Here is a 26,555-nt window from a genome sequence, read left to right as displayed (position 1 = left end):
CACTCCCAACTCAATTCATAATGTCAGTTCAATGTTTGAAAACATCCTTCTGTGAGATGATGTGGCTTCTTACACAGAATCAGGCACACAACATATTATTTCATAGTATTCCATACAGTGATAAAGGCTATGTCGATTAGCATTGAAGTATAATTATACTTTATCATCATGAAAATACCCGAGGAGGCTTGAAGAACTCCCGATATATTGTCGTAGTCGTGTGTTTATTAGTCATGTCTAATCAATCAAAGCGTTTCAATCTTCTGTTTATTCAGCTACAGATAGTAAGAAGCCCATAGGGATTTCCTGGAATAATGTGCGTTATCTACTTCTGCAGGGCATATTTGGAGTTTCTGCGTGAGAGCGCCCTCTGGCTTTCAGATGGAGCAGCATTTACTACTGATCACAGAGCCTTGCTGCACTGACAAGCTGCGCATAAAATAAACGCAGCCTTTGCCAAATCACGTGCGGTTTAATTTCGATTAATCGTGCAGCCCTAACTTTGACACTTTAAAAAGTTCATAAAGAGATCGTAAAAGTAATCCATAGGAATTGAGTGATTGAGTCCAAATTTTATGAAGAGACACAATTCAGTTCACATGCTGAACAGATTTAACTTAGGGTTTTATTCCTTCGAATAAAACTGAAAGAATTTGTCGGAAGCTTATTGGTGGTGATGTTGAGGTCATGTGACAGTGGTGTAGTTAGTTTAGATCCTACATTTAGCTTTTTACTTCAAGCGATTGTATTTGGACATCAAAATTAACAAAAGCTGTGTTTATTTGTGGAAATGCTCTTGATGGACAAAACGTTTAAGTATCATACACTTTTGTTGATCATAGAGCTTATTTTTTGCAATAAGGAATAATCCTATTGGGTTTTTGTCGAGGGAACCAGTGTGATGCTAACTTCCGGGTTGGCCTACACATTTATGTCATCCCCACACCACTCTATTGTACTGATTATTTTTGTTCTTTCTTCCTCAGCCAAGCCAAATGAAGGCAACCATTCTCTGAGCAGTGACTCTGGACTCTCCAGCTCCTCCCAGTGGACTGGAGGACAAGCCTCTGGGCTCACGATCAGCTACAGCTCTGAGGAGCATACTCAGCTCCACAGAGGTAATCCTGGGCTCAGAATGGAGGAGGAACAACCTTCTCTAGGCATCCCGAGACATGACCCTATAGCCAGCCAAGCTACATTTGATCATTCCAGTCATTTAAACGGTAAAGTTATGTTCATAGAGCGGGAGACGGACATTATAGATGATGACGACGACATCGCCACCCCTAATGAGGCCATTACTGTTGTTTCAGACTCTAAAGACACACTATCTTCAAAGGAACTGTCTGGTTTGTCTTCAGGTGAATGTCAGAACTCTATCCAATCAGATGATTGTCAAACTGGAGCTCCTCCTGCCATATTTAGAGATAATGTGAGTTCCTCAAACACACTCATACACTCATCAGTAACTACTGGATATCAGACACATATATGGGTGAAACAGCAGCAGTCGGTGTCGCAGTCCACCTCTTACACACACACTCCATCAGACAGACTGGAACACAAGGAGGAGACGGAGCTCCAAACAGGTGCAAGCAAACCTTCACTACCAGACAATGGCTTTCCAGAGGCGCAGTCAGAGCCAGAGAAGGATGATGAGTTTGCAACACTGGCTTTAGATATAGATCAATCAATCGAACAGCTCAATCAGCTGATCCTGGACCTTGATCCTGAATTTGAGCCAATACCCACACAGGCAACGAGTAACATGACCCGCTCAGCCTCTCTTCACACCAATGGAAAGACGCACTCAGGTGGAAGGGCCAAATCCCACCTAGCAGGTAAGAGTAAATCCTAATACATTCACCAATACTAAATCCATTTACTGATTTCAACTGACCAACAATCCACCAACAGTCACTTTCGACGTCCGGTGTAGACACAGTGTTCATTTTATATATGTATGTTGAAATATATATGTAAATATATATTCAATGTTGAAAAAAGCAGCAGCTGTTTTCAACATTGATAATAATAAGAAATGTTTTTTGGTCATCAAATCAGCATATTAGAATAATTTCTGAAGGATTGTGTGACACTGAAGACTGGAGTAATAATGCTGAAAACTTTGTAATTTTATTATACAATATTACTGTTTTCATTGTAATTTTAATCAAATAAACACAGCCTTGGTGAGCATAACTCACTTTCAAATTCTTTCAAAAACATATAAAAATGTTACCGACCCCAAACTTTTGAATGGAAGGCCTTGTGTGTATGTATATAAGCATATATTATCATCACATTTCAATTATATATATGCATTTTTGTAGCTTTCAGTGGCATTTTTGTCTTGTTCACTGGTTGATTTCTGAGCCTGCAGTCTAGTGACTTTGAGCTGATGTTTCCATTGAGGTTTCTATTGGCACTGGCCTAAATTATGTTAATAAATGCCCACAAGTAACATACAATGGTTCTCTATGTGTAGCTCCTGACAGGTTTTCTAAAGAAAATAAAGTCCTGCCTTTCATTTCAGTGAGTATGTGTGTGTGTAAGTGTGACTGTGTTTGAATGTATAAACATCCAGGTCTAGAATGGAGTACTTGCATCTTGCAAATGTGACCTCTGAGCTGCTTTTTTCTTTAAAATTTGACATAATCACATTTCTAGTGGTGTATTAACACCGCCATTGACAACTATTTAGTGACTTCCTAATAATGTTATATTGACTGCTGCTCTTTACGAAACACATCTGTGATGTAGTCTCCACATTAACTCAATACTCTGGCTTCTTTGACCTCAGTAGACTGAACGGGTCTTGTTGCTTTTGAAGTGTGTCCCCTGCCTTGCAAGTGTCTCCTGTCTATTCTTTTAGAAGATCCTTTCAGCAGGATCAGCCCATGTCAGAGTAGCTCTGGCACCTGGAATGGAGTCCTTTAGTTGAGTGGTGAATTCATCCTGTTGAACAGAAATCTATGCAGAGTGTTATTATTACTATAGTATGTCACTAGATATATGCCCTGTGGTGTGTGTGTGTGTGTGTGTGTGTGTGTGTGTGTGTGTGTGTGTGTGTGTGTGTGTGTGTGTGTGTGTGTGTGTGTGTGTGTGTGTGTGTGTGTTTGAATACACATGTGTAAGGGCTGAGGAATGCTTTTGAAGTGAGTGTCTCCTGACACACAAAACATGTTGTCTTTCCCCATCGAGTCTTGAGGATTTTTAAAGTGATAGTTAACAGAGCCTGTACTGTTGGCCATTTGTAATCAATTATTACCATGTTTTATAGTCATTATGAAATACTGGGATCCAAAGTAGTTTTTTTTTTTAAACCTGAAAATAATCAAAGTTTAGGATTAAAAAGATTAGATAACCAAGAAATGTTATGTAAAATGAATCGGGATTTTTAAGACTCTGTCACTTATCAAATAAGCAAATTCGTGTTATTGATAATATGAGTCTTTGTACATACAGTCAGATTTTTTTGCTTCCACTGAAGCTCAAGATTCACTCTGGATTTCAAACAATTCTAGAGAAAATGATTCATTTTGTTTTCTTTTTCATGCATCTTTTTCATTTGGTGCTGCTATTAAAGTAAAATACAGAAACTAAAAAAGACATTATGAAAAACATTTTGGTCATACTGTTATGTGATAATACAATTTATGATGGAAACTGTTTGAAAATACTTCCGTTTTGCATATTTGTTTAATTTAAACACCAATACTGTATATATCCGTTTATTTTGAATACTAAAAATCTCATGTATGTATGCATTTACCTGTTTATTTAAATTTATTTAAATTTATTTATTTTATATTAATAATTATTTAATATTAATTTAATACTTATTTCATGATTATTTGCTTATTTAATATTTATTTATTTATTTATTTGTATTTATTACATTTTCATGTATCTATAATTAATGTTTATTTGTTAATTTATTTATTGTGGAATGTATTTTCTTACAGCCCTGACGTAAATGGCTTCTCCTCATGGATCTTATCAAAACAAGCATTGTATAAGAACATTCTATTTTAGGTCATGCTGTATGAAACGCATTAACTTTGTTTGATGCTGTTAGAAAATTATGAATAAGAGTGAGAATTCTGAATGACTGGTCACAGTCAAATGTGAACTGCCATTCAGTGAAAATCAGTTGTGAATGCCTACTAAATAACTCATTCTCTCTCTCTCTCTCTCTCTCTCTCTCTCTCTCTCTCTCTCTCTCTTTCTCTCTTTCTCTCTTTCTCTCTTTCTCTCTCTCTCTCTCTCTCTCTCTCTCTCTCTCTCTCTCTCTCTCTCTCTCTCTCTCTCTCTCTCTCTCTCTTTAGGTTGGAGACAGAAACAGCTCAGTGATGTCTCTGAATACTCTGTGCTGCGGAGTGCGGGTGTTAATCAAATCCAGAACAGATTCTCCTTTGACACACCATCTCTGGTATAAATACACACATATTTATACCTGCACAATTACTTCATAAGTGTATAGCCTCAAAACTAGTGCAATTGAATCGCTCACCAACCCTTTACAAGTTAAACTTGTGTTGAACCCGGAACATTCCTACAACAATGCCTTGTGTGTTTTTTTCTGTTCCAGAGAGGTCTATATCACACTGACACTGTTGACTTTGGTGACCACCCTCCAGGGGTTGACAGCCCATTGTGGGTGGGGCTTGATCAAGTTCCGCCCACACCGGCATTTCCTGTGACACCCCCCTCTCCATATGGTAAGGCTGACACAGTGTTTAATGTTTGTTATGTGAGTTTGAAGTTGGGCTTGTCTGAAGTTTACAATCGTAGACTGTAAAAAAAGATGGACGACGCCGCTTTGCTCTCTTCCATTGATGAGAACTGAAGCCGCCAGAGTCCCGATATGGCGCTGACATATTGGAACTTGAGTCTGCGCAGTAGCGATTTCGGGACCAGACCTGCGCAGTAGTGAGCAGGAAGTAAAGCCGCGAAATCAATGCTCCGCCCTCACTCTCGCAGGGAAAGTGCATTCTGCACACTTTTTAAAAAATTGATTGCAGTACGACAAGAGGCTTGTTAAAATAAAGTAAATACAATCTCCTCAGTCCTCCGGAGATCCCGAAAAAAATGTCCGTTGGTGCTTCAGTGACTACTTCGCTCGGAGAACCTGTCAATCACAGCTGTCAATCATGACGTTACACCACCGCATCACATAGCTAACTAAAAATCCAACTTATTTTTGAAACAGACACTTGAACTTACATCAGCGTGATAAAAACGGTCTCGCGTCCCGTTGAATAACACGGGGAGGAGGGGCTTATGACCTATACTAGGACCAGTCACCGGGGGGCGATCGAGACGTTTTGGCTTCACTTTTCAGGGCTTGTGCGGCACGCTTGTTTACAATCATTGGTTACCCGTAAGCCAATCACATAACGTTTGGTTATGACGTGTGTTATGCGCCGGCTCAGCCGCATGATCGAACTTCCACTGTAAACACATGTATGATGCGAAAACAAAACCATCGAGCGAAATACCGGAGTGAACATGGCTGTGAACGACTTTTGCAGATTATGTGAAGTAAATCTACGCATCCACAGTACAATCAGCGTCTACGTCACGGCTCTCAGCCTGCCCTCTGTTCGTTGATTGGCCGGCTGTTTTCAGGCCGGAGGAAAACTGGGAGATAGGTCGCTATCTCAGACTGAGTACAGAAGCGAACTGAAATTGAGCGGAAGTACGAAGTCTGACGTAGTAAAAATAAAAAGTATTGTATAGTACTAAAGTAATACCTTTTAAGGTAATTTAACAGTATTCTCAGAATTCCACAATCAGGGAGCAACAACAGAAAAAGCCATATCACCCTTTTGATGAACAAGGAGCACCGTCTAGTTAGATGATCTCAATCTTCTAGCATTTTGTTGAAAAACCAAAAGGTCATGATGGGTTAATTGGCACTGAGAAATACCTGTATCTAGCAAATGAAACAATATGTGATTAGACAAATGCATAAATTACGGTATCCGTGTATGTAGTAGTACAAATCGATTTCAATATGGAGATAAGTCGGTAGAAGCCAGCCTTAACAACACTGGTAACCTGCTTATGAAGTACTAATGCAAGTGTCTAGAATAAAACCCAGGTTCTTAACACAATCAGAAACGCTTGACGAAATAGAGGCTAGCCTACTTGGTCTCCTTGATGGCAGAAAGAGATCCAAAAACAACACACTCTGTCTTATTAGGGTTAAGATGGAGAAAATGACTGGCAACCAGGCTTTCTCCTCACCAAAGCAATGTACTTGTAAACAAAATTGAGACCCACTTGGATCGAGTGAAATAATAGTTGTGTATCATCAACATATAAATGATACAAAATGTTGTATTTATGAAAATTTTTGCCTAATGGACATATATACAATGAAAATAAAATTGGTCCAAGGATAGAACCCTGTGGCACAACACTACTTAATGTGCTCAAATGTCACTTTCTCCTCACAGTGAAGAGTGCACATGACTTCATCCCTTCAAGACCTGGTTCTCAAACCAGTAGACACCACATGAGCTCTCCAATGTGGCAAGGTAATCAGCTACCATAGTGGCTACATCCTTATGCTACTTCCTTTTACTTTAGCAAAATTATGTCTGCATCTACATGAGAGGATGAGAATGTGTGCGAATATATTTTTGTGTATGTCTTCAGTCAATCCATTCAAGGAAATAATTCAACTGTATTTTGCACAAATTTGACCTTTAAAAGCGGTCCCCTGTAGCAAAGTTTGTCTTGCTGCTGTCACAATATCTGTGCTGCTCAAAATAGCTCTGCTACAGGAAGTGGCCCTCTGGGTCAGGATGCATACTTCCTGTAAACCTGGCCATTCAGTGCTTTGGGAACTTGGAACTGGGCGCTTAGAATTAACCCCAAATTATACTTCAGTTTTGACGCGAACAGTATGTATACATGTAAACACACAGCCTTTTAAAGTACATTCCATTTCATATTGTGCACAAACACAGATGCTCTCGACACATGCACTAGAAAATTTCATCCTTGTCTATTGTTTTGCATTATTTATCTCCAGAAGTTTTGATAAAAATGTTACAGCTATCTCTCAACCCCCTCACACAATACTTTGTTTATCGCCTGTTGTTCTTGCTATCTCCAGTAGCTTGTTGTTGTTGTTCTGTCTCATCCGTTTCTTTTTTCACTGTGAAACAACTGCCCTTTGTCGAGCAACTAATTAGCACAAAAAAATAAATAATTCATGACACATACTTGAGCCAAGCGTCTGATGGCGAAATGTGAACTCAGTTTTAGACATACCGTAGCATAAATGTAAAAATGAAAGGAAGCTCTCTCTCTCTCTCTCTCTCTCTTTTTTTTTTTTTACCAGCCAACTCCATTTTGTTAAAATAATGCAAAAAAAAACAACAACAAAAAAACAAAGATAAATATTAATCATAGTCGAAAACATAATCACTTTCGCAAAAACCCAGACTAAGATTCAAATAACACTGTTCATCAGTCAGTTATGTAGATTTTAATGAGGGAAATACTATTGCCTGATTAAATCTTAATGAGGAGGCACAGGAAAACATGGGAATAAAGATAGATTGCAAGAGCAATGGAGACCGCATTGTCATATTATATTATAACATACCTCACAGATCCAAAAAGGCTATTTTATTTGTGGATTTTTGTCTTTTTATACGATACATTTGACTTTTTTACTGTATAAATAACATTGATAGATAGACATAAATTCTCAGCTACAGACTGAAGTCATAGCATTAAATGTTTTTACAATTAAATAATATATAATCATAATATCATAATATAATATATAAATATATAATTATATATAACTTTATATAATAATCAGAGTCAGAGTCCAATTTTGGTCATTACAAGATTCCTTTGTATTTTACATGAAAATAATAAAAACAGTGATAATAAAATAAATTAGTTTCATTATACAATGTTCAGCACATCCGGCCTTCAGCGAGTTGGCCCAGAGGACGGAGGATGTTGTATATTTTAATTTCCTGATGTGGGAAGATTCGAAGGTTATGTAACTTCAGCCCATCTATGTTTAAGTGTCTAAATAAACAGGAGAAAATAGAAGCTCTTACAGTCAAACTCTCACTGACAGACAAATGCAAATATTTACACAGACTTTTGAGGGGGGAGGAAGGAAAAAGCACTGCCCCTTTAAATGGATTTATGTGCTACAGTGGCTGAGGTCACATAAGGTACGCTACAGTCTGATAAAGGGGAAACAGGAAAAGTATTTTTTCATAACAACAATCTAAATATGAATTTTCTCCTTAGCAATTGAATTTAAATATAAAGTTAAATTTAGCTGGGAATTTTGTCTATGATTTAAGATCATCACATTTCAAAATCCTAAACATTATTCTTGTAATCCCCACGTTTTGAAGTACAGACTTAATTTTACTCTCAAATGACTAACACTTTAAGTTTATTTTGATTCCATAGCTTTTGTTCAGTTTGATTTGATCATAAAACCTCATTAAATTAAGTTAGATCGATATTTAAATGAGTGAAATTTGGAGCAAAGTCATACTACACGTTGTCTTTGTCATGTAAAGATAAGGATGCTTGCATGTTTTTACTCCAAAACAAGCCCAAAATACAGATGAGGAAAATGACTGTTTTGCATAGAAGCAGATGTTGTGCGCTGTAGAACATAAGGGAGTCCATAAAAGGACGTCCTCACCCCTGACCCCAGCGCTGCCGTTTGGTTAGGTGAAACAGACTGTGAGAGTCTGCGGAGAACAATGCTTGAATGGCCTATCAAAGGCAGGAGAGCACTCATGAACTCATATGCTAATGAAACCATGGGGGTCTTTCACTGCCTTTCTGCCTCATGCCAGTTGGAGGCAGTCGTCCTCCCTCCCTCCCTCTTCCTTTCCTACATCCCTCCCCCTTCCCTCCCTCCTCAAGGCTGGAGTCAGTCAACCAGTCCCGCTGGAAGAATGACGTGAAGTAGTTTTCCATCTGGGGTTTAACAGAATTCCAAAATCTCAATGACTTCATTCAGGCTAGACACAAATGAGTAGAGAGAAGGAGAGAGGAAGGGGACAGAGTTGGACAGAACAGCAACTGTGTGACGTGCAGCCCATGGTCAGTGATTGTGCCGGGAAGCGGACAGCACGAGAGAGAGAGAGAGAGAGATCTAATGTGAGGTGGAATAAGTGACAAAGCAGGCAACGTTACAGACTGGGGCCATGAAAGAGTGACACTGGGAAACAAAGTAAGCGTGCAGCAGTGGCCGGCAAGTCCAGCTAATCTTCTGTGGATGATTAGCTCTTATGAGGAACACTTCAGCATGACTGCTTCTCTAGGTATGCAGGAAAAGATTTTGTCATTTTGACCCAACTTTTTGACTCGTGCTTGCATTTGTGTGTGTGTGGGTGTTTGTGCCTGTGTGCATTTGACTGTGTCTTTGTATGCTAATACCTCAGCCATTTGCTGTATCCATCTCTGGCAGACTTGAATTGTCTTCTTGTCGGCATGAAGTCTATGTGTGAACATCCCCCTCACTATGGAGAAGACTTTCTCTTCTTTTCTCTTCTCTTCTCTTCCCATCTCATCCCTTCTCTAATTTTTTTATTACATCTTTAGTACACTGGAAATATTTTTTTTAATACTATATAGGTCTTTATAGTAAAAATATGTAAATATCAACTCTTTTATGGAAATTGTATTTATGAGAAAGTATCTTTATCAAGCAAAACAGATTTCTCGTTTCATCGTATATTATTAAATGCAATCAAAAGTGGATGCTTAACAAATGAAATAAATCTGCCAATACTCAGCACCTGGGTAAAAATATAAAAAAAATAACCATCAAAATGACCAAATGACCTTGAATTGATCTTGTTTTGAGGATGTTTAGATATTTTTCCTGGACAACGAGACACAAATACTGATTTGAAAAAATTCAATTTAATGTGTTCACAGTGCATGCTTGATTTTGTGCATCAAACTGCTGAGATGGCAAAAAAAAAGGCCAGTGGTTTTCATTTGAAGTTTGACGAGCGTGTGTGTGTGTGTGTGTGTGTGTGTGTGTGTGTGTGTGTGTGTGTGTGTGTGTGTGTGTGTGTGTGTGTGTGTGTGTGTGTGTGTGTGTGTGTGTGTTACATAAGTGTAAGCACGGTTTGTGCACTTTTAGTTTGTTTGTATGTGAGTGTTTCCTGTTTCAGCTGGCCCTTGGACACTATGTCTGAAGACCTTTATTAGTTATTTGCATTGCAAAAACTTTACTGATGAAGACAAACACATTTAAAGCCCCAATATTTGTGCTCGGACTACCCTATATTTTGTTGGTTCTGTCAGTGTTTGGCATTCCTCGTGTGCTTTCTCACAAACAGCAGAGCACTACTTTACCAGTGGGGTGTTTTGTGGAAAACATCTTGCTTTCACTCTTTTCTAAAGCTCATTTACACTTGACTTGTCCTGTAATTTACCTCATATTGGTGATTTAAGCTTTGCCACTTTCTCATCAGGCCTAGGAGATTTATCAAGCAACCGTGGGAGGTACTAAAACAAAAAGAGATGGATGTGGTGCTCTTGTCGTGAGTGGATGTGTGTAGTAGTGAGCACTTTGATGGAGATGGAGTGGAGACAGTGGACACTATTCTTCTCTCTGTCTCTGGACAAAAGACAGTTTTGTGTGGGCCTGTGTCCAAATGAATGTGGACGAGGAAAGAATGTGTTATGTAATCGGGTCAGTTTGAACTGAAATTCATTTAATTAGAGCTTGAGAATGAAAAGCATGCAACCAAATTATCAAAGCAAACATTTTGGTTTGTTTATTACTGTTCTTTTACTATATGGCACAATTTGGCAAAGAATAGGAAGAAAGGCTTACATAGCAACACTGAATGGAGCAACAAAACATTTCAAATACTGCATAAACCGCAGCATTATCAGTAAACTGTACTTATGTCACAAAAGTTACAAATGTGATAAAAAAGCGGATAAAAATGGTGAGGAAACTAAAAGAAATGGTGGCCAGTTATAGTATCTACAATTTGACACCTCCATTACATAATTAAATAAAAAATGTAAAAGATCTAAAATACTTTCCCTTAAATAATTACAAAAATATTTAATATTTAAATATAGCAGAAATATTTAAATTTCCTTTCAGTAATGTTATAAAAACAATAAACTTATAAAAATTAATACAGAACCTAATATTAAATGCTTTCCCTTAAAAAATGCATTATAAAATAATAAAAAACATCTAATGTTAAATATTCTTTTCCTTTATTTTAGCTTATAAAATATACAAATAATACAGCATATAATATTAAATACTTTACCTTACAATCTAAAATTATTAATATAAATAAAAATAATAATTGAATATTAAAACCAATATATTATATAACATTAAACTTTCTTTTATTTATGTTATAAAATAACACTGTAAAAAGTCGTGAGATCAATAAATTGACAACATAATGTTTTTACTCTGCTTTAACTCATCAAAATAAGAAAAAAAAGTCAGTTGAATGTAATTTAAGTTGAAATAACTTAAACCCCCAAGTTGATTATATAAAGATTTAAAGCGGCAACTGAACATTAGTTCATTCGTATAAATGTCAGAAAACAAAAGATTTATGTCATGTCCAAAGCATATTATTGTCAAATAATGTGATTTATGTTAGAAAGGGACCTTTTGGATTCACACAACTAGTTCAGCAGATCTCCGAATGCTTTTCTTGTCACATCCATTTAGGTTATTTTATTGTGAGTCACAAATGAATGGCTGTTAGTTCAATCCTCCAGCTGTTGGATTGATTGATTGCATGTGTTGAGTGTGTATATTGCCATATTAAGACCACAAATGGACTGAAACCCTCCTTAGCTATTTTAATGTGCTGAATACCTACGCAGTGAAAAAGTGTTATTTTTGGTCTGCGTGTTTTGACGCTGTTGTGCAGAATGTCTAGTGGACGAGTCTTTAATACAGCAAAGAAATCATGTGCATGTGGTCATGAAGGCAAGAAGCCCAGGTGTCACATATAAAGCTCAAATAAGAGCTAAATCTTATTACAGACATATTTAAGACCATGTATCATAGAGCTGAAGTAATGCCTTAGACTGGAAAGTATTTAATTCTCCTGTATTGGATTCTCTCTCTCTTTTTATTTTTCCCCTCCACACATTCTCTATCTAGTTCAGCTTTTGCAGCTTTGATCACAACAGCTGGACATTTTTCAACTTGGCTCACTGCGTGTGTGTGCGTGCATTCCTCCTTTGAATGGCGAGTTTGTTAAGTCCGTAAAACTGAAGTCGTCCTTTGTCTCACTGGCATGCGGGAGATTTAATCCTGAAAGAACAGACATACACACAAACACGCTTAGACACACTTTTATCGCCCTTCTCTTTCATTTGCCAACCAAATTCCCAACTCCCAACTGTAAGATGCTGATATGACATGCTAATATTGATAAGGCTTATAATTTCAGCATGACTGCATTTTATGTTAAACAGTCTGATGCTTTTTTTTTTTTCTCTTATACTCTTTTCATTCATTTGGAGATTACATGGAATATTAGTACTTTTCAGTGTTATTTTAGTATCATTGCTGTATCTTTAAAGTTTTTGTAATATTAATATTAGATTTTATTTTTCTGGTTTCGTTTTAATTTTAGTTAAAGTTTTAGTAATTTCGTGGTGTGTTTTTGTCGTTTTTAATATTATTATAGTTACTTTATTTGATTTTAGTTATTGTAGTACAACTAAATAAACTAAAATGAAATTAAAATGAGAAATGTTGCCTCAATTAGCCGAAATAAAGTAAGTTTATTGTTTTTTTTATTTTTATTTTTATTTGTAAAAAAAATAAATTCAGTTAATGTTTATGTTATTTCAATTAATGAAAATGTTTTGTATCGTCTGAGTTGTAATTAATTTGTCACATTACTAATTAAGTGAACTGCAAAAAAGCTAAAAATGATTCAAATGGTGAACAACTTTAAAGAAATGGTGACCAATTATAGCATCTATGAAACGCGGCCCTTAAATAATTTAATCAAAAATATATAATATCAAAAATGCTAAAGCATCTAATATTAAATATTGCCTTAAATAATTACATAATAAAATAAAAGACAGCATTAATATTAAATTAATTTATTATTTTAATAATTACATTAAAAATAATAATATTAAAGAAAATATATTAAAATAATACTGCATCTAATATTTAACGAGACGCTTTCTTTGAGTAAGAGGCATGTGGGGGTCATTTGTGAATTGTTTGGCTCTTTTTGTGATGACATGTTGTACCCTCTCCTTTCATCCCAGAGTACTGAGCTGGTCTCCGAACTTGGGTTTTGAAAGCATGAATAGCTAGAAGCATCTGCACACACATACATTTTGGTATGTTTTGAGCCTTAAAGTATAAGTGATCTTCTCTATGCAGAACTGTGACGTCTGATGTCTTAAATTCAGTGCTGCTTCATTTTAGACCCTCAGACCTCTTTCTTCTTTCTGGAAGGGTCATCCAGATCTTCTTTTCTCTTCTCTTTGAAGGACCGGTGTAGTTCAACAGATCATTGACCTCTTGGCCCACCGGATGGTGCAATCCTCATGTGACCCTGACATCTGTTGATGTCGTCCGCTTTCGGGAGAGTCATGTTGGGATGCCTTTCTGCTTCATTTTAATCCATTTTCTGTACTTTTCATGCAAGTCCAGGCTGGTTTTGTGCTGATCTTGCAGGTGGACCACTATATATATGCTTTCCAATTGGAAAAATGAACTAGGAGGCAGGTTGAAATGGTTCTTCCAGCTAAAGTTGATTGATAAAGGAAGCCTTGCTGGTTAAGCTTGTTATGAAGCCTGGTGGGACACCAAGAAACCAGCACCCCATCCAGAACACATGTGCTGGTGACCAGTTTTCATCAGGGTCAAGCAGACCAGATGAATCTCTGGGAAGCAATTTTGGGATCCCTGCGTCTTGGGAATGAGTTTTGGGGTTTTCGCGGTGGGTCACAATGTCTATTTTGGGAACGCTTGGGACTCTTCTGCCTCCAGATGTTGTTTGTGTATTTGTTTATGTGTTTATGTATTCTTGGTTACATTTTCAAAGACAGCATCTCCTTGACAACCTGTCATATGATGTGGTTAGGGGTGCGGTCATGGCTGAAGGAGAAGCTAGCATGAAGCTTCGGTACATGTTTGATTGGTATGTCTGTTGAAAGAAAACATTCATGGGGAATCCAACATATAAGTCTGTAGCTAACGGCATTCTGTGTAATTATGGAATGGATTCTTGCTTGGAACTGTTGGGTAAATTTGCTAAACATAAGCTCTGCTTCTCTTTTGAGTTACATAAAGTATTACCTCAAGGACCAATAAGCTCTGCCATATTTTTTTTTTCACGATTGTAAGTTTTCCATCTCATGAACTGCTCGTTTTTTGTTAGTTTTTTACCTCATCTTTGAAGATAATTTTATGAATCTCCAAAATTTGAAGTGGATCAAAACCTCTTGTCTTAAGACAACTTTGATGAACTTTTTTGATCCACTTGAAAAAACTTTTTTGATCCACAATGTTGACTACTGTAGATTTGTTGAGTTTTCTTGGATCTTGAAATTAAAAAATAAGACCCCCCAATAAGGATTTTTTTCTGCAAGCCCAATTTTACTGGCCCATTCACAAGATAAGTATTTTTTTTTTATTATATTTTTTTTTAGCAACAGTAAATTATAATTTGTATAATGGTTGTAGTTTTTTGGTATTTTTATTTTGATATCTGCTAAAAATATATATTATAAAAAAATAGTATATTTTATAGTATATTTTTTTTATATACTATAAAAAAATATGTATAAAAAATATATATAATAGTTATATTTCTTTCCAGAAAATGCTAAACTTAAAGGAACATTCCACCGTTTTTTTTCAAATTAAACTATGTTATTCCCTTAACTAAGACGAGTTGATACATACCTCTCGTCTCAGTGCATGCACTCAATCGCTCTGGTGCGTGGCAACACTTTGATAGCGCTTAGCTTAGCCTAGTAGTTCATTCATTATGAACCAAACAAGTAGTTACACGACCAAGTATGGTGACACAAAATAAAACGTGGCGCTTTTCTAAGCGGGAAAAAGTATAACTATAATGTATGGCGGAATAGCACTTGAAGTTGGGAGCACTTCGACTCTGCACAGTAAAAAGTCACTCCTGAAAAAACCTCTCCCTCTCACTTCTGTCATTAGAATCAACGTGACTTTTTACTGCGCCGAGTTGAAGTGCTCCCAAGTGCTATTCCGCCATACTTTATAGTTATCCTTTTTACCCGCTTAGAAAAGCGCCACGTTTTATTTTGTCACCATACTTGGTTGTGTAACTACTCGTGTAACCGTATTTAAATAAGGAAAACGTGGAGGTGTTTGGTCGCTTCTAACTTCATCTCTGTTTGGTCCCTAATGAATGAACTGGGCTAAGCTAAGTGCTATCAAAGTGTCGCTGCGCCAGAGCGATTGAGTGCACACACTGAGACGAGAGAGGTATGTATCAACTCGTCTTAGTTAAAGGAGAACTCGGCAACTCTAGCGAACTCTAGTCACTTGTTTGCTGATTTTCCCTTTTTTTGTCGCATGTTTTCCCCACGAGCTCGTCCTACAGCTGTGGGGGGCGTATATTTCACTACACAGTCGTAAAAAACTCACTTGCGGTGGCCTCCTCCCCCTCTCTACCGCTGCTCATGTGCGTTTGTTTTGATCGGAGCAAGCCAACTATATCGTGTGAAGCTATGTCTACCGAGGTGGGTAATGGTAATACTCATATGCGTGTGTGTTTATGTCGAATTGCCGTAAAGCAATTCGTGTTTCGCGCTCGTTCTCGCTTCTCACGAGACTTGCAATTTCTATCTTGCCGGGATGGTAGTCCCCAAGTTGCAAGGTTGGTTTTCCGCCTGGGAACGCTGGGGGGAGCGGGGAAAGTCACCAATATCACCAGAACAGGTTGTTTAACCATCCAAATGATTTCTAGACAGTTTTATTAAGTTAAAAAAGTTACCAAGTTCTCCTTTAAGGGAATAACAGTTTAATATGAAAAAACGGTGGAGTATCCCTTTAAATTTTAAAAAATAGAAATAAAATGAAATTCCATGATAGCTGAAAATTTCATAGTGAAAATACACTTCATTTTCTAACTAATGCTTACAAGACCATCACAAGATGCAATTTTTAATAAACGGCTGTTATAAGAAAACTTAACTTCTGATTGCTGTGGTTATGATTGAAGTTTTGAACACATACATGCTGAATCTAGTCATTTCTCTGGGAGCAATGGGTATAAAAAAATATGAATGCACAAGTATTAATGTTGAGCGTCAATACTACAGATGAAACTACACAAAATGCTCTATTTCATCTGCTTCTTTATATTCTTTTCATTTTGATTCTGCTAACTGCTTCTTGAATCTAAATTCTCATTATTATTATTTTGTTCATATTTAATTACAGGTAAGGTCAAAGAGGATTTACCACAAAATTAATTTGATTATATCCAGCCAGTTTCCAGACAGAGAGGGAGGGAGCAGGAGACAAACAGAGAGAAATTCCTCCAGGGTCCCTCCCCTGTGGTTTGTTATGTGCGCAATCTGAAGAATGCGTGTGTATGGGCTTCTGCCAAACCCACAATCCCAGCTCCCATACAATGATCTATCCAATAATACCACTTGATTTATTACCTGGATTTGGCAACTAGTAGCAGGTTGCACAGCGCAGGTCTTCAAATATTTTGTGGGCGTGCAATAATACATTTCTCATACTGAATGGAATCTTCTAGAAGAAACTGGGTGAAGGTGTGTGTGAGTGTTTGTTTCAAGTATACCCTATGTTATGGGGACAGAAAGATTGCAATACTATGTGATGGTTGGTGTAAGGGGATAGAATATACAGTTTGTACAGTATAAAAATGATTATGCCTATGGAGAGTCCCCATAAAACATGAAAACCCTGTGTGTGTGCGCGCTCTTGGTCTTGGAATTGTGTTCAGGTCTTTAAAATCCTTTTTTTTTGTTTTTTGTTTAAAGAGTCAAGAGGATACGTCGACAGCATGACGCACACATCTATGTCATCCGATGGAGAGCTTTTCCACTCTGATGTCACAGGAAGTCCCGCCTCCTGTCAGAGGATGTTTGGATCCATGCACTCTATCTCCACCCCCAGCCCATTGGTCAACACAGACAGGTAATGACTGTCAATCAACAACAGCAACCAATAGGAATGCTTTAAATGTCAGTACAATATTGGTTATTGATAATATTGGATATTTAATTGTGCATGTTCATTTCCCAAATCACATTTAGATTACTCACTAAAAGTTATTATTTTAAAAATGCTAGAAATGTATTCATGCTGTTAAATGGAATCTTAAACCATCTCAAAATGAATATCCATTTTTCATACTGTACATTATAATGGTGTGATGGTAGTGGGTGGTGTGTTTGTCCATGTACATGATATGTAAGAGATAACCCTGTGCTGTGTTCTCTTCTCCTTGCAGCCCCACTCCAGCTCATTGCTGGTTAGAGGGTGGATCCAGCACCCCCTTGAGTCACTACACACCCCAACCCTCCCCACCCCTCACCCTCTCGGCACCCAACTCCCACAGCTCCCCTCGAGGACCTCCCCGCAGCCTGACCTCCTCTCTGGATGTGGGAGGACTGGAGAGCAGCCTGCTGGAGGCTGTGGAGGGTCTTGAGGCTCTGGGTCTGGATGTGGCTCTACCTCCACATCTGCCCCTGAAGAGACGTGAGACGGAGGGCTCGGAGACCATGTTGAGTTTCCCTCTCAGCAGGAGTGCCGTCAGCACGTCCTATGCCAGTCACAACTCCTCGCCTGCAAGATCTACACCGAGTCCAGGTGAGCAGCGTGACTGTCTGCAAGCGCACACACACACAGCCAGATTCAGCTTTAAAATATAATGTGGTGATATTCTTATTTGCAGATTTCATGGCCAGTAAACCGGAAAACGTGAAGTTTGTTCAGGATACATCAAAGTTCTGGTACAAGCCGGATATCTCGAGAGACCAAGGTAACACTATTAGATCATCAGTAGGACTTAGTTGAAGGTAGAAGTCATGTAAAAAATGAGTTGAACAAAATTGAGACTGAGGCATATGCATTACCATTCAAAAATGCATAGTTTAAAGTTTATAGTTTAAATTAATTTTTTTTAAGTTCAAATTTTCTATTTAAATATACATTATAATATGCAATTTTAAGATTTTCAGCATCATTACTCCAGTCTCCAGTCACATGATCCTTCAAAATCAATCTAATATGCTGATTTGCTGCTCAAGAAACATTTATTACTATTATCAGTGTTGAAAACAGTTGTGCTTAATATTTTTCCCCGGGATTTTTTGATAAATAGAAAGTTCAGATGAACAACATTTATTTGAAATAGAAATGTTTACTGTCACTTTTGATCAATTTAATGCATCCTTGCTGAATAAACCAGAAATGACCAAACAGCCCCAGGCTTTTGAACGATGGTGTAAGTACAGTCTGTTTAATATTGCATACACTCTTAAGGGCGTAGATCATTTCTTATGTTGTCTAGAGTTGACCACTGAAAATTTGTAGAAATATGATTTTCAGTGTTTGTTTGCTGAATGATATGAACACTGAAGTTACTTCTGTCCCTCACAGCCTTGTTTTTACTTGCTACTTTTTTTAAGCAGACTGAAAGTCTGACAGATGTTTTCAATCATATTAAGCAATGGAAATTCCTTTTTAATTCATTCTAGTAAATCAATTGGTTCAGATGGTTAATTTATTAAAAAATAAAATAATAAAACACTCACCGATTCATTCGACTCCTTGCACAATGTAAACGCCGCATTTACTTTTTGCAGCATTATAAATATTGATTTTTGACAAAAATATTTCTGACTATTTTTTTATAACAATATAATATTTAATATTAATATATTAATTAATATTATAATATATAATATTTTCAAATGCTGCTTATCACAATGCCTTCTGTGAAAGAATTGGTGTTTTCTGTTTATTGGAGTTATATGTAAATCGATCAATTGATTACTCTCAAAGTCTCTTAAAGTGGATCTCAAAGTAACTTCCATCACTGCAGAGCCCTGGTTTATAAGCGTTACATCCTCTTTGTTTCTAAGATGACTGAATAATACATCTGTGTTTTTTTGTTTTGTTTTTTTGCTGTAGCTATTGGCATTCTCAAGGATAAAGAGCCGGGCTCCTTCATCATCAGAGACAGTCACTCGTTCAGAGGAGCTTACGGATTGGCCATGAAGGTGGCCACGCCCCCACCCTCAGTTCTACAGCAAAGCAAGAAAAGTAAGAGAATGCTGCACATTTCTTTTTATGACGACTTCAGCTGAACGATGACGCAACTGACTGGGCAAACGCACAACCTGCCCATGAACATTTTGGTCGATCGGATCACAAGTGGACGATGCTAAATACAGGTGTAAACGGGGTTTAAAGCGTTTTGAGCTTGTCCACTTTCGACCACTTCCAGAGCTAGTCGAAAACGCATAAAGCACAATGTTCTCACCCATAGACCCTCCCTTTGAAGAAATCAGGACAGAAGTGGTCGAAAGTGGACAAGAGAGACAAATTAAAACACCAGGTGCAAACAGGAATGTGTCTCCCTCGTCTACTTGTGATCTAATCGACCAAAACGCATCTTAATACCAGGTTTAAACGGCCTGAATGTACACGGCAACTCCTTGAATGAACTGCAGTGAAATATTTGATAGACTTTAAGACCCTGAAGAGCTGGACGTCCCAACACTATTGTGTGAGGAACAGCTGAATGAGTGTGAACACAGCTGGAGCGTTCATATCCAGAGCGCCTCTGTAAACACGGTGTGTCTCTCAATCAGAGGAAGGAAGGGGGAGACAGACACACACACACACGCACACACTGTCCGTCTCCATCTGATTATCATAGTTCTAGGTGTCTCTGTAAGAGGGGATTTCATACAGTATTATTTTTATTTTTATTGTTTTTTGTATCATGAGAAATTGCATTTTGAGATAAGAGTTTATAGTACCAAACAAACAAACTCTGATTTCTCAGAATCTGTCTATCCTCAACATCAGTTGCGCTGGTTCAGTGTTCAGAAACTTGGCCTGCCCAGTCAGAATGAGGTATTAAGGAGGAAGTAGGATACGTACTGTTGTTCCTAAACTCCTGATTAGAGTAAAATGCAGGAAAGTCTGTCCTTGTGCTGTTGCTGCTCCCCTGTAGATCCTTCTGAAGGATCTCAAAATTAGAAACAAGCAGCTGAAATACTCTTTATAACAAGATCCCTGATCATTTCAGAGCTAATTTCTCAGTTTGTACGACACATTTCAGTGCATTTCCTGTTGCTACTACAGTACATGCATGTAATTGCTTTGATAATTAAAAATCATTTTAAAAATGGCATCATTTCCTGTCTCTTTGCACAGTGGGGGATCTATCCAATGAGCTTGTGCGGCATTTCCTGATCGAGTGCACACCGAAAGGAGTGCGGTTAAAAGGCTGCCCCAACGAACCCTATTTTGGTAAGTATCTGTTGATTGTCTGCATGAATGTTAATGAGGACTTGAGTGCTGCTATTTAAAGCCTTATCATTCGCATGGTCAAGATCTCCCTCTAGTGGCCGTAATCATGCAACTATTTGTTTCCATTTTCTTTCCACTCATTTGGCGTCAGTAGGTTTTTCATTTTGAAAGAAATTAATACTTCTGTTCAGTAGAATGATCAAAAGTGACATTAAAGACTTCTATATTGTTACAAAAGATCTATGTTTCAAATAAATGCTGCTCTTTTGAACTTTAAAAAACATTCTCCAAAAATATATCACACTTTCCACAAAAATATTAAACCGCACAACTGATTTCAACATTTATGATAATAAGAAGTGTGTCTTGAGCAGCAAATCAGCATATTAGAATGATTTCTGAAGGATCATGTGACGCTGAAGACTGGAGTAATGATGCTGAAAATTCAGCTTTGCATCACAGGAATGAATTGCATTTTAAAATATATTCAAATAGAAAACAGTTGTTTTAGACTGTAATAATATTTCACAATATACTGTAGCATAACAGACTTCTAAAAGCATTTTGAAAGCATTTGACTCCAAAGATATGAACAGTAGTACATATCTTTTTAAATAAGCAAAATTGCAACAACCGTGCATTGTTGTTGTATGAAAAATAATTAAAAATGTTTCCTGTATGTACAGGAAGTCTCACAGCTTTGGTGTGTCAACATTCAATCACACCCTTGGCTTTACCCTGCAGACTTATCATCCCAGGCAGAGGTAAGTAAAGTTATTAGTGTGTGTCTGCATGTGTTTTTTTCTTTTCTTTTCTTTTCTAGTGTTTCTGTACTAACTGGATAGGCACATCTTTCTTTTAGACCCTCTAGAAGACTTAAATGAATCTCCAGCACAAACATCTACAAACTCTGCTGCAGAGCTACTTAAACAGGGAGCAGGTAACTGAATATTTGTGTGCATGTTGCATTTGATCACTGTATAGGAAATGTGTTTCATGTGCTAATGCGTATGTGTGTTGTTCAGCGTGTAACGTGTGGTTCCTGGGCAGTGTGGAGCTGGAGTCTCTGACAGGAGTTCAGGGTGTTCAGAAGGCCACCACTGTGATTTTCAGTATGGATCCACCAACCACATCCACTGTTGTTCACTTTAAAGTGTCTGCACAGGGAATCACCCTCACAGACAACCAGAGGAAGTGAGTCTCTCTCTCCTTATGTTTCTGTTTGTGTTTCTTAATTCATGTTTCATGGTCAGGAGGGGTTTTAGTGATAATGTAATGCCATAATTTAGATAAAAATGAAATGGCACATTTAGTGACATTTCCACTTCAACAATATTCAGAGATGATTGCTATTTTGAAAACGAATCTCGGTAATGCTCTGTGAAACGTTTTGTCCCATATCTCATAATTTATATATATATTTATTTATATATATATACAGTACCAGTCAAAAGTTTGGAAACATTACTATTTTTAATGTTTTTGAAAGAAGTCTCTTATGCTCATCAAGCCTGCAGTTAAAAAAAAAAAAAAAAAAAAAAAACAGTAATATTATGAAATATTATTACAATTTAAAATAATGGTTCTCTTTTTTAATATATTTTAAAATAGAATTTTTTTTATGATGCAAAGCTGAATTTTCATCAGCAAGTACTCCAGTCTTTGGTGACTTATGATCCTTCAGAAATCATTCTAATATGATAATTTGATACTCAGTTATTATCAATGATGGAAACAGTTGTGCTGTTTAATATATTTTTTTGGAATACTTTTTTCAGGATTCATTGATGAGTACAACGTTAACAGCATTTATTCATAAAAACAGCATTTATTCAAAATAAAAACATTTTTAACAATATAAATCGTTACCATCACCTTTTATCAATTTAACGCATCCTTGTTGAATTGAAGTACTAATTTCTTTCAAAAAAAAAAAGTTATTGTTCCCTAACTTTTGAACGGTAGTGTATATTGTTACAAAAGATTTCTATTCTAAATAAGTACAGTTCTTTTTAACTTTTTATTCATCAAATAATCCTGAAAAAAGTATCTCAGGTTATAAAAAAAATATTAAGCAGCACAACTGTTTCCAACATTGATCATAAATCAGCATATTAGAATGATTTCTGAAGGATCATAAGACACCAAAGACTGGAGTACTTGCTGATGAAAATTCAGCTTTGCATCACAAAAAAATAAATTACATTTTAAAGTATATTAAAAAAGAGAACCATTATTTTAAATTGTAATAATATTTCATAATATTACTGTTTTTTTTTGTTTGGTTTTTTTTTGTTTTTTTTTTTAACTGCAGGCTTGATGAGCATGAGAGACTTCTTTCAAAAACATTAAAAATAGTAATGTTTCCAAACTTTTGACTGGTACTGTATGTATATATATATGCTATGCTATATTATGCTATGCATAAGTTTAGACACCCATACTAAAGTTGACTAAAAAGAGGAATAAAAATCGTCTTTTGGAAACTGAACTTAATGCCTTAATTTAAAAAATTAGGAAAAATCCAACCTTTAAGGACACCAATTTTCTTTGTGAATGAATAATGTATCGTAAATAAATAAATGTTCTTCCTTAAAATACAGGGTGCATAAGTTTGGACACCCCTATGTTAAATTACCATAGAGGCAGGCAGATTTTTATTTTTAAAGGCCAGTTACTTCATGGATCCAGGATACTATGCATCCTGATAAAGTTCCCTTGGCCTTTGGAATTAAAATAGCCCCACATCATCACATAGCCTTCACCATACCTAGAGACTGGCATGGTTTTATTTCAGTTAGCCTAATAGCTAGTTTGATTTGCATTGAGAGATGATCTTATGGAAAGTACTCCATGCCAATCTCTGATGATCCAATCTCTCTCAAATGATTTTTTATTCCTCTTTTTAGTCAACTTTAGCATGGGTGTCTAAACTTATGCATAGCACTGTATATATATATATATATATATATATATATATATATATATATATATATATATATATATATATATATATATATATATATATATATATATATATATGTATAGGTATGGTGCATGTTACCTATCACATCCCCTTTTAGGGATAATTTATGGGTAGGGATATGGTTAGGATTACATTTTCGGAACAAAACATGTTGATCCTGGAACATCCTACTTGGCAAAATCACAGTGACCAATGACCATCCATGTATATACATATATACAATTGAGTTTTTAAATTACTTTGTGTTTCCAGATTGTTCTTCAGGAGACACTATGCTGTCAACACAGTGATATTCTGTGCCCTGGATCCTCAGGACAGGAAGTATGTAACACATACACACACACACACACACACGTTGGGCTTCCATGTTTTATGGGGACTTTCCATAGACATAATGATTTTTTTATACTGTACAAACTGCATATTCTACGTTTTAAAAAACTTCACTTAGTATGATTTATAAGCTGTTTTATAAATTGTTTAGTATGTTTATTGGATTTTTGTGGGATATTCTGACATCTCTACTGATCTGTTCACAGATGGACACGAGACGGCTGCACAGCTGCAAAGTGAGTCCCAATCTCAGTTTTGAAGTAGTGCTAGTTGTGTATTTGAGTAAGCGTGCTCCTTGGACATTTATTCATTGTTGTGCTTGTGTGTGTTTAACAGGATCTTTGGCTTTATTGCGAGGAAAAGCGGAAGCAGCACAGAGAATGTGTGTCACCTGTTCGCCGAACACGACCCCGAGCAGCCCGCCAGCGCCATTGTCAACTTTGTCTCCAAGGTGATGATAGGCTCTCAGAAGACCAAATAAAAAAAAACACACAGAGATTCTGGCGGATGGAACTGAGTCACATCCACACTGAGAACAGCCTCGACTTCAAATGTAGAAGACCAAAACATATTCAGTTTCGCTACAGTTATGTGATCAGTTTCGCTTGATGATGGTGTTGAGAGAAGATGAAACATCAGTATTGTAATGGATGAAACTTCTCCCTGTTATTTGGACAAAATGGGGCATCGCTAAAGTTCATGGGGACCAGGAACAAATTTATAGGTGGACCTTAATGGCCGACCCTTTTCACAAATCCCAGGACAACATCCCTGATGACCTTTCTGAGGATGATTTCCACAGGACGTCTTTGATATCCATGCAGTACTGTTGCATCACGTGACACGTCCAGTAGGGGGCGCCACACTTCTTTAGCTCACTCTCGCACTGCCATAAACCGTCTCTGCTCTAAGCAGTTGAAGGCCTAAGGGGGAAAATGACTTAACATTTGTTGTTTTATTATTATTATTATTATTATTATTATTATTATCATTATTTTAGCTGCCTAGAAGACTTTTTTGCAGTATTTTGGAGGTCCCTGGTTTCTTTTGTAAATAATAATGATGGAGGTGTAACTAGATTCATTTGTGTCTGGGCACATACGTACATCCACAAGATGCAGACCAAAGAACATTTTGCATTTCAATTTACAAAACTTCAATGTTTTCGATTTTATAAATATATTTGTGTATATCAAATACCACTTTAATGTTTTTATAGCTCAAAATATCCAGTACATTGTTGTTTATCAGTGTTTTTGTTTATAAGTGCGGAGCTAACATTTTCAGTCAATGATAAGTGGTTTCCTTAAAAAGCATGTTGGCTTAACTTTGTTTATATATTTGGAAATATTTATCATATAACTCATATTCTGTGTATATTCATCTCTTACTCATCTATGCGGCATGATTGTTAAAACGTCTTATTTGATAAATCACCGTATTCGAGGTAAGCAACATGACATTACTCATGTAAACTCAGTACTTTGACATATTATTTTATACTGAACAAGTGTGTAAATGCTTGATCAAAGAGGATTCTGGGCTAAAAGTTTCACTTGGAATAAATCTGAATCAGACATAAATATTACAAAAAACGTTCTGTACTTTTCTTGCTCTGTCTAACTCTTTGGTTTTATGGACTCTACACATGCACAAAATACAATATAGATATTGTATGGTACTAAATTGAGACAGTTTTTATCATGAAAGGACATATATCATGAGTTCTGTCGACATGCTAGTTCGTTCACTTGCAGGTTAAAGCCACAAACATACACAAAAATGCTAATGCTAGTTACGGGGACTTATTTTCTTACCTTACTATGGCTGTAACAAACCAAGAGTTTGGTAGTTTTCTTATATTGTTATATTGTGACTACCGGTACTTTGTATAGTTATCTATCGAGCTACAAACATGTTAGCTGTCCCCAAAATCATGTATTACATAGGAACTACTTGTGGTTTGGAAATTACTTTGCGACTATTAAAAGGAGTTCGGTATATAGTATGAATGTGTGTAAAAGTAATTTGGACATCTACAACATGTGTCATGTTGTCTTTGTCATGTGACCTACTAGCTTTGTTGCGTCGCTTCACTGCCCATCACAAAACCGCTCCAGTGGCCTCATGGGATAGTAAAGTGCCAATTGGACCTGAAGTAGTTGGTCATCCAGGTACTTTTCGTCTACTGTGTTATGATTATGAATACTATGAATTCTGACATAATACTTAGCTCACATACTGTTTTTCACCTACTATATAGTATATACGTAGGCATTCAGACATAAGGGTTAACCATTTTTTGCAAACAATTGCTCTGCCTTAACTGTAATGCTCCACACCCAGAATGAAAACCATAACGATATTAGCATCCACACTAATGAACAATATCTTTGTTTATTATAAGCGTTCACTGTATTTATGGTGTCTGCTGCTTTAAATGTTTAAGCTCTTTGAAGTCAGATGTATTCTGATTGGCTGCCCATTTTTTTATCATTTATCATTCACAGATAGATAGATAGATAGATAGATAGATAGATAGATAGATAGATATTTTTCTTTTATTTTATATATAAAAAAAAATTTAACAAGTATAATATAATTCTTATATAGCATGGTCAGTCACATGACGTTTAGAAATGAGGTGATTGGCTCAAAAAAATCCTCATGAAG

At 36.6% G+C, this 26,555-nt stretch overlaps 1 protein-coding gene across 1 annotated transcript in view; it reads left to right on the top strand.

Moving 5' to 3' along the window:
* The window catches only part of tns3.2 (tensin 3, tandem duplicate 2), a 47,984-nt gene extending 22,305 nt beyond the window's left edge, over positions 1-25,679 (top strand). Inside the window, exons 13-27 of the mRNA XM_081378693.1 lie at positions 987-1,841; positions 4,332-4,435; positions 4,595-4,724; positions 6,468-6,548; positions 17,056-17,212; positions 17,529-17,887; positions 17,973-18,059; positions 19,214-19,345; positions 20,468-20,563; positions 21,250-21,327; positions 21,426-21,503; positions 21,589-21,757; positions 23,802-23,870; positions 24,089-24,118; positions 24,219-25,679. Coding sequence (XP_081234819.1) covers positions 987-1,841; positions 4,332-4,435; positions 4,595-4,724; positions 6,468-6,548; positions 17,056-17,212; positions 17,529-17,887; positions 17,973-18,059; positions 19,214-19,345; positions 20,468-20,563; positions 21,250-21,327; positions 21,426-21,503; positions 21,589-21,757; positions 23,802-23,870; positions 24,089-24,118; positions 24,219-24,363 — 2,570 coding nt within the window. The 3' untranslated portion in view covers positions 24,364-25,679. The remainder of the gene's footprint in view (positions 1-986; positions 1,842-4,331; positions 4,436-4,594; positions 4,725-6,467; positions 6,549-17,055; positions 17,213-17,528; positions 17,888-17,972; positions 18,060-19,213; positions 19,346-20,467; positions 20,564-21,249; positions 21,328-21,425; positions 21,504-21,588; positions 21,758-23,801; positions 23,871-24,088; positions 24,119-24,218) is intronic.
* Positions 25,680-26,555: the final 876 nt, after the last annotated feature.

The sequence above is a fragment of the Scardinius erythrophthalmus genome (genome assembly GCF_964197995.2).
Source record: "Scardinius erythrophthalmus genome assembly, chromosome: 11".
Taxonomy (NCBI): domain Eukaryota; kingdom Metazoa; phylum Chordata; class Actinopteri; order Cypriniformes; family Leuciscidae; genus Scardinius; species Scardinius erythrophthalmus.
This window is presented reverse-complemented; position numbering and strand designations above follow the sequence as displayed.